At 36.7% G+C, this 8930-nt stretch overlaps 2 protein-coding genes across 2 annotated transcripts in view; both read left to right on the top strand.

Moving 5' to 3' along the window:
* The first annotated feature begins 1108 nt into the window (after window positions 1-1108).
* On the top strand, window positions 1109-7052 carry LOC132164721 (ruvB-like protein 1). The gene is made up of 12 exons (XM_059575274.1): window positions 1109-1373; window positions 2499-2687; window positions 2859-2990; window positions 3110-3259; window positions 3614-3769; window positions 4597-4731; window positions 5074-5139; window positions 5237-5343; window positions 6092-6191; window positions 6275-6366; window positions 6448-6517; window positions 6613-7052. Exons 1-12 carry the CDS (start codon window positions 1284-1286, stop codon window positions 6700-6702), a joined length of 1377 nt encoding a protein of 458 aa, XP_059431257.1. The 5' UTR covers window positions 1109-1283; the 3' UTR covers window positions 6703-7052.
* A 768-nt stretch (window positions 7053-7820) lies between these two features.
* LOC132162761 (ruvB-like protein 1) overlaps window positions 7821-8930 on the top strand; it is a 6971-nt gene continuing 5861 nt past the window's right edge. The window contains exons 1-4 of the mRNA XM_059572989.1: window positions 7821-8149; window positions 8242-8313; window positions 8411-8503; window positions 8829-8924. Coding sequence (XP_059428972.1) covers window positions 8051-8149; window positions 8242-8313; window positions 8411-8503; window positions 8829-8924 — 360 coding nt within the window. The 5' untranslated portion in view covers window positions 7821-8050. The remainder of the gene's footprint in view (window positions 8150-8241; window positions 8314-8410; window positions 8504-8828; window positions 8925-8930) is intronic.

The following is an 8930-nucleotide window of genomic DNA, read 5'->3' as shown; positions in this document are numbered from 1 at the left end:
CTTATTATTTACATTTGAATACATAAAATTAAATCAATAAGTAAACATAGAGGTAGAATTCTCAATTCCAAAACTATATGATTTTTTTATCTACCTTTGAGGTATCATTACTATCATACCACGGATTAGGATTATTTATAATTTTAGAAGAATTATATAAATTCTCAAATTATGAAATTTAGGCTCTTTTTAAGCATTTAAACGTTTAAAAAATATCACATATTAAAAATATGTTATCGAGGCAGCCATAAACCTCTTACGAGAAAATGCCACCTATTCACAAATTATAGAGTAATAATATTACTCTTCACACTAATTTCACACCGGCACTACAAAGAAAGAGTAATGCTACTTTTCATTCTTATTTTAGATTAGCTGACGGGATGTATTTTAAGTGGTTTAACTTGAAACATATCAAGTCGGTTAATATAAAATAAATATAATTAATAAGTGTAAGTACTAGCAACCCGATGGAGGCACCTTACCTTGCAACCATAACCGACTTAAACCCAGTACTAGTCAACACCATTTATTAAGGGTGTACAAGCGGTTGTAATTAGTGGTTATTGGCTAAAACCGTTAACCTCGACCACCTAAGGCGTTTATTGGACTTTAATAACTGCAACCGCTTCACTTAGGTCGTTAGCAGTTATTTTATAACTAGTAGTTATCAATTATTTAAACCAATAACCTGCGGTTTTATAACAATTATTTTTATATGGGCTTTTGAGCTTTTTGCGATGTTTTGGGCCTTTATTGTGCTTATTTAAATAGTTTTGGGTCAAAATGGTTAAAAAAACAATGAATATGATGAAACCCTATCCCTAACTCGTATTTAAAGCGACACCGTTTTTTCGGTGTTTAACACCAAAACGGTGTGTTTTAATGTTATATTTTTAATATAAAATATATATATAATGGTAGACGGTTAGCAGTTATTAACCACTTTTTCTATCCCTAAAGTCACTAACCGCCCCATCATATGTGATTAGCGGTTGCGGAGCAGTTATAACCACCTCTTTGTATACCCCTACCATTTACGGGCTCGGCCCCAACTAGACCAACCCATTATTAAAAAGCATCCAAAACCGCCCTATTACAGGCTCTGCTGCCATACAATCCCAAAATTTAAGCCCAGTCGTGTCGCAGCTCGACCTTTCGAGCAGAACAGTCTGAACGACAGGTCGCCTCTGTGTTCCACCGCTTAAACCCTCAAGCCTTCAAGCTCCAGGTTCCTGGAAACCAAATAATACACAGGTGCACAAAGAGAGAGAGAGAGAGAGATGGACAAAGTGAGGATAGAAGAGGTTCAGTCCACTACCAAGAAGCAGCGCATCGCCACTCACACTCACATCAAAGGTCTTGGCCTTGAGGTACTCTCTCTCTCTCTCTCTCTCTCTCTCTCTCTCCTATGTAGGATTCCTCTCTAATTTGCCGTAAAAGTCACAACTTTTGTAAGAAAGGTAAAAGAAAAACGTTTCGGCTCCTAAAAAAAACTCAAGGGTTTAGGTTTTAGTGTCCAATTTGGTGTTTGTTTGCCTTTTCTTTTCTATGCTTTACTTTTTAGTTGTTGGATGAACTATTGAGCCTTGGTTTTCTATCACAATATTTTTTGGCATTGCTCTTTTTTTGTGTGTGTGGGGCTGATATGCATTTGATTTGGTATATTCTAGTTTTTTCTCCTGCTTACCTCGCCTTGAAGCTTGCATACATACTTTGGGTGTATATTTCAAAATACCCCTATCAGCTCTTGGTTCCTTTGTAATAAATTTTGTTTCTTTATCTACATATAAGGTTCATGCAACCTGGAAATCCAGCCATAAAATTCGGTTGCAAACTGTTTTGTCCTTAGAGACGGTCATAGACTAATGGCCTTTGAGACCTTTTGGTTAATTTGAAATGTTAGCCTCTCGCGTTTCATTTATTGCATGCTTCAAATGCATTTGATTCTACAAATCTATCTATTGGGTACTTTTGTTTTTTTAGCTACTATGCATTTTGTATTAGCTAAGGGCCTAAATTTTTCAGCGGGGCAGATATTCATTGTTAAAGTTTCCACTTTGATGTTTGGGTTTTTATTAGTTGTAATTCTAACTATGTGGTCACTGAATGTGATGCTCTTTTTTTTTTTTTTTTGCCTGATGAGATTAGTGCTTTGAGGTTTTGATAACTATCTTGATACATTGATGGCATATGATCGTAGATATGATTATTTTTTCCTTCTCTTGTTCTCTCTTTGTGTTTTGTATATTGCTTTGATCTTTAACCGATGAAAGGCCTTCACTTTGTTAAAAAAGGTACGAGAATAGAGCTTTGGCTGTTAATTGTAACGACCTATTTATAGGCAGAAAATTTGAAAAAAAGGGGTCACTTTTGGAAAGACCAAATGCTAGAGGCATATATGGGTCATTGCTTGAATACATGTTGGAAATCATGGCTGGTTTTCTGGATTGATCTCGATCTGATTAAGTGTGACTTTTGGTGCCATCCTTTTCCAGGCCAATGGAAGAGCGTTACCTTTGGCTGCTGGCTTTGTGGGCCAGGCAGATGCAAGGGAAGCAGCTGGTCTTGTAGTTGATATGATACGACAGAAGAAGATGGCTGGCCGGGCACTTCTACTGGCTGGACCTCCCGGTACTGGAAAGACAGCCCTCGCACTTGGGATATCCCAGGAGCTCGGGAGCAAGGTACTTCTCACAGTTATTCAAGTTAAAAAAAAAAAAAATTTAGTGTTTCTTAGTGAGAGCTCTTTAAAAATGTTCTGCTTTTTTGGGATTTTTTTTTTCCTCCCATTTTGATATTAGATGGTTGCTGGTCTTTCAGGCTAATTAAATAACGGTTTTCTTTGTTATTTACAGGTTCCATTCTGCCCAATGGTTGGTTCAGAAGTATACTCATCAGAAGTAAAGAAAACGGAGGTTTTGATGGAAAATTTTCGACGGGCCATAGGTCTACGTATCAAGGAAAATAAAGAAGTCTATGAAGGAGAGGCAAGTGACTGTAATAATGCTTCTTTGATATTAGTCTCATGTCATTATGATCACTTCTTGTTAGTTTTATTCCTCCTTTTTTCTTTTCAATGCTTGATGTATTGCTAGTCTTATTATAGGTGACTGAACTCTCCCCAGAAGAAACTGAGAGCGTGACAGGTGGCTATGGTAAAAGCATTAGCCATGTGATCATTGGATTAAAAACTGTGAAAGGAACCAAACAACTGAAGTTGGATCCGACTATTTATGATGCCTTGATAAAGGAAAAGGTAAGGTCCTATTTATTTCTTTGCTTTTCTTTGTACACTATAGAAACATACTTCTTTCATTCTTGATATTTTTATATACTTATTATAATGTCTTTGTGAAGTATTATAAAATTTACTCCTATATATATATATTTCTCTGTTGGTTGTTAATGTTGATCCTTTTGAGGGTCATTAATGCAATGCATTCTGATGTCTTGTCACTTTGATTCCCATTCTCCTCCTTCCTTCTCCTTTTAGTTATTTATATATTTTTATTTTTAACCTGGGGTCTGGCATGCTCAAAGTGGGAATGTAATTGAAGATTTGATTATAGTTTAATCCCTTACCTCTTGGTTTTCCTGATACTTATTGCAGGTAGCTGTTGGTGACGTCATATATATTGAAGCAAATAGTGGAGCAGTAAAGAGGGTGGGCAGAAGTGATGCTTTTGCAACAGAATTTGACCTTGAAGCAGAAGAGTATGTTCCACTTCCTAAAGGAGAGGTTCACAAAAAGAAGGAGATAGTTCAGGTCTGTTTTTCTTCAACTGCTGGTTCTTTGAGTGGGTTGTATGTTCCTTAAAGTCCTACACTAATTTATAATCCTAGTATTGGACATTTTTCCTGACTCTGTGTTCCATACCAGTTCAAGATAGTTGCACATCTTCATTTTTGACTTGCACTTTTGATTGGTAAATGCAATAGCTTCTTCTTTCTTGTTGATAAGCAAATGCATGTCTCAATTCTGATTATCACCATTGAGCAATGTGTACACCATCAAAATAATAAATTTTTTATTTGCAAACGTGTTTAACCAATGGGGGAAATGGGTTTTAAAAATTTCCTGATGAAGCATGCTGAAACTCCACCTACTTGCAATTGTGGGTAGTCACTGTTGATAACTGCAGCCCACCAAGCATGATACAGCTTGAATTTTATGCCTTTTAGTTGGTTGGACTTATCACCTTGTAACTGTTGTGGCTAAGTAAGTTGTTGAGCTTCTAAATGGATTGGTAACTGCTGGCCTGTCCTAAGTGGTAAAAGGGAGGGGTGGAGTTGGGTTGGTCCTACCCTGAAATTTTGCTTAATGAAAAAAAAAAGAAAAAAAAAAATGTTAAGGGAAAGAGAACAGGAGAAAAAAAAGGAGCCTTTGGGCTTAACATATAAAGTTGCTTTCAGATCTATGTATATCTTCATGGTTTTGATAGAATTTTCTTTTGTATTCTGAGATTATCCTGATTCTTATTATTGTTGAAATTTCATCCTCATCAGAAGGCTGACAAAACAATTTTTTAGATATAATCAGCTCACAAGTTTGATGCTTGGTTTTCTCGTTTTTTGGTTGATTTTTTTTAACAGGATGTAACACTACATGATCTAGATGCTGCAAATGCTCGGCCTCAAGGCGGGCAAGATATACTATCTCTAATGGGTCAGATGATGAAACCTAGGAAAACAGAAATAACTGACAAGTTACGACAGGAAATCAACAAGGTATGACTTCATAGATTAGTGTCAGTTATTAAGTTCAATATAGTATTTTCTTTGGGTTGATGCCTAAGAATGGTCTGGAGGTAATATAAAGTTCCTGAGGAATTTCTTCAATTATTTTGGGGAAAGCTCTTTTCCCAAGTTAAAATCGTTCGCAGATTATTTTGAAAGTTCCAATATGTTGACATAGTCCATCTTTTATTTTCAAAGTAATACATAAAATTCTTCTGATTGTGCCTGTCTTCATCCCATTCTGATGTATTACAGATGAGATCTTCTATTGTAGTTCCAAATTACATTTCTATCTAGCTTTGAAGTTAGTTTTTATGGTTTTCTTAATGACAGGTTGTTAACCGGTATATTGATGAAGGTGTAGCGGAGCTTGTCCCTGGAGTTCTGTTTCTTGATGAGGTTCTTTTCTGTATTATGCCCTTCCCATGTTTTAAATATTTCATGATTGCTTTTTGTTTGTTTATTTGTTTTATCTAATTTTAATCATGATTTGCAGGTAAATATGCTGGATATGGAATGCTTTTCATACATGAATCGTGCTTTAGAGAGCTCCCTATCTCCAATAGTAATCTTTGCTACAAATAGAGGGATATGCAACGTAAGGTATGAACTCTTATACACCTTGGAAATTTTGTAGTAGTAGTTTAGCAATTAGGTATTGTATGTGTTTTTGGGCACATTGGTTTGTGAATTGTTTAAAATGATGTGGCCTACATCTAGATGATCCATGCCAAAGGAAATTTGTTAGATCACGAATCACAAGATTGCTTGATTTTGTTTATAGCTTCTATAAAGTTAATTATTTGAATCATCTAATGTAAAGACAAATATATCCCCATGTAGTCCAAGCATGAAGCATGTCCCTTTTCGTGGGACTATGCCATGGTAGTTCCACATTGTTCAATGTAAAAGTCAATTTTGTTTTTTAAAAAAATGAATTGTCTTAAATTATTCCTTCCTCTTTACAAGTACTTGATGGTCGGAGACTGATTTTACAAGTTTTCAACCATCAGATACAAGATATACCTACATGCGATATGAAATTGATTTCAGGTACTCAATATGTAATTATGGGTATTTTGGTCCCTTATTATTTTAAATTTAGTGGTTTTGGGAGCAGAAATGTAAGTTGCATCTTATTTTTCTCATAGTGGATACTAGAGTTGGTAGTACTGCAGTAACCACAGATCTTAAGAACTATGCTATGTTAATTGTTCTGTGTCATGCTTTAATTGTTTTGGTCTTTTACATCTATAGTGGTATATAATATTGCATTTTTCACCTGGACCATGAACATGACTTAGTTAACTGTGATGTTCTAATTTCTGAACATGAATATGTTGCCATGCAGAGGCACTGATATGGCAAGTCCTCATGGCATACCTGTCGACTTGTTGGACCGGTTGGTGATTATCCGAACGCAGACTTATGATGTTGCTGATATGATAAAGGTTATTGTCTGAAAGTTCTTAACTACTGTTGACCATGTTATCGTTTTCACATTCTGATACTGCCGGTCTTTGTTACCTGGCAGATTATAGCTCTCCGTGCAAGTGTGGAAGACCTAGTTATAGATGACGAAAGTTTGGCTTACCTTGGGGACATTGGGCAGCGAGCATCCTTAAGGTTTGGTTTAATCTTTTGATTTTCTGTTTGTGGGACGCATCTCTGGAAGGGTATCTAGTTACAGTTGTGTCATTTCTTCAGGCATGCAGTTCAGCTGTTATCGCCTGCCAGTATCATGGCAAAAATGAATGGCAGAGACAAAATCTGCAAGGTAATTGTGATTTTGATTAATCGATAGTATATCTGCTTGCAGAAAATCCTTCCAGAGTGCATGCGTAATTTTGTTTATATTTGTTTGATTTATAGGGGGATATTGAGGAAGTGAGTGCATTATATCTGGATGCAAAGTCTTCAGCAAGGCTTCTTCAGGAGCAGCAGGAAAAATATATTTCATGATAATTATAAACAATTTCCCTGGATGTCAAAGTAGTCTGAATCTTGAAGTTATGCTGGATCAACTTTCTCTGTCATCGATTTTGCATGAGCAGGAAGGAAGGTTTGGTCAAAGAATATGGCTTTACTTGGTTGATAGCTAGTATTTGTTTCTCAAGCGTTTGGAGCTTGGGGAAATTTGTAATTTTCACCTGCACGGTAATTTTTGCTGCTCCTGTTGAATTTGAATTGCGAATGTGAGTTAGGATATCATAGTCAGCCAGGATGTCAGCACGGATGCAAGAAACTGGTGAAATTTTAGTTGTTGCATTCTTCCTTTAATGAATGGATATATTTATGGAAGTTTGCTTTTAGATCCTTTGATATCTATCCCGGACAAGAATTATAATTTATTTTATGATCAAGATTTAAAGTTCGTGCATTTTTTTTAATGACGGGAAACTTTACAAAGTAGGATCGCTTAACATATCCCTGAAGGGCAAACTCCGAACTTGTGCAAGATGTCTTCGCCGCGGGCATGGCCTCAAGAAATTTTTCCCGAACCTTTGACTTGATTGTGATATTGAGTCCAAGGCTTTTATCACTTAGGTCAACTCCTCGGAGTTTTCAAGCTGGTGCATCTATTTTATTTGTTATTTGAACCCGTCTCCATAATGTGAATCTGGTCCAAGCTTATGATATTTTCTACAGCTTCAACCTCTGCTATATATGTAGCATTAGCTTATTACTCAAAGTCCTGAAAGGAGTTCTGATATTCATGGTTCACAAACCAAACATAAGAGGCCAAGGGTAATAATCACTGGGACTGTATGGGATCAGGTATGGTATTGGTGTGGTGATACCATATTACCATATCACTCTCACTCCAGTTATTGGTATAAATAATCCCAATTTTCAACATCTAATGTGGGTTTGATGATAGTGTGACAAATTGTGAAAGCACAATAATATATGTTAGGGTAGATAATTTTTGACACAACTTAAGGGTTCAACATGAATCAAACACAAAATTAACGGATTAGACATTAATCTGTTTAATTAAATAAGTCGAATTATAATTAGCCCGTAAAGCCCGAGACTCGAACACATCTCTCTTAACTAAGCAAAGCTTCTTGCCACTAAGCCAAACCTTCTGGGAGCCAAACTAAACTCGGAGTCGGAGCAAAAGTAGAATACAAGTTGTTGTGAACAGTGAACCCGACCCAAGAGTAGTGAGCAATCCAATCCACCTGAAGGCTTTCGGCCCCGGAAACGAAAACGGAAAACCGTACCGCAGTTTATACTTGGAAGGATTTGGTTGCAAAAGCGTTGTTGCAGAGACAAGCTAGGGTTTTCCGCGAGAGTCCAAAGCATGACTCGCTTGAGCTCCGAGCAGGTCTTGAAGGACAACAGCACCAGTGACCCCAACTCCGTTTCATCTCTCAAGCTCACTTACAAGGCTCTCTCCGATGTACGACGTCGTTCTCTTCTCTTCCCCATTTGCTTCAATCTCTCTCTCTAAAAACAATAGAGCTATTTTTATTGAAACCTCTAACTTGGCAGGTGTCATGCTTGAGTGGCTTCAAGAACTTGGAGAGGCTCGACCTCACCTTCAACAATCTCACTTCTCTCGAGGTCTACCTCTCTAGAACCCTATTATATATATATATGCTTTTTTGCAATATGTATGTACGCCTAAGTTTAATGTAGTTTTGGGATGATGATAAATCAGGGGTTGAAAGAATGCGTCAATTTGAAGTGGTTGGCAGTTGTACAAAACAAACTGGAAAGCTTAAGAGGAATTGAAGGACTTTCTAAACTCACCGTAAGTTTCTGAGTCTTCCACTTCATTTACTGTGAATCTGGTAAAGTTGGAAGCATTTTTTATGTAGAATTTTGTGTGAAATATCTCTTGTACTCCTGAGCAAGTGTTGTTGAGCTCATTCGAATAGACCCGTTCACCCATTTTCGATTAAACCGTTGAGTATTTTTTCACCCATTTTCGATTAATCTTTAAATACTTTTTTCCCCCTTCTTAAGAGACAAGTGAGCACATCGTTTGCATGAAGTGTCCTCTTAGTTGGTTTAATTTTAAGTTGTTGAACTATATAAGGTTCTGAAAGTCACTTTGTTCCATCTTTTGTAATCAGGTGTTAAATGCAGGCAAAAATAAGCTGAGATCAATGGATGAGGTCAGATCTCTTCTGAGTTTACGTGCATTGATATTGAATGGTGAGCTTTCTAGTGTAATC

Source organism: Corylus avellana, chromosome ca10 (assembly GCF_901000735.1).
Source record: "Corylus avellana chromosome ca10, CavTom2PMs-1.0".
Lineage (NCBI taxonomy): Eukaryota > Viridiplantae > Streptophyta > Magnoliopsida > Fagales > Betulaceae > Corylus > Corylus avellana.
Note: the sequence above shows the minus strand (reverse complement) of the source record. Positions and strands in the feature narration are given on the sequence as shown.

Excerpts from the sequence above, each read along its gene's own strand:
- LOC132164721 (XM_059575274.1), top strand. The coding sequence starts at position 1,284 with ATGGACAAAGTGAGGATAGAAGAGGTTCAGTCCACTACCAAGAAGCAG. Across the intron at positions 1,374-2,498 it reads TCAAAGGTCTTGGCCTTGAG|GCCAATGGAAGAGCGTTACC; the intron begins GTACTCTCTCTC and ends ATCCTTTTCCAG. Across the intron at positions 2,688-2,858 it reads CCCAGGAGCTCGGGAGCAAG|GTTCCATTCTGCCCAATGGT; the intron begins GTACTTCTCACA and ends TGTTATTTACAG.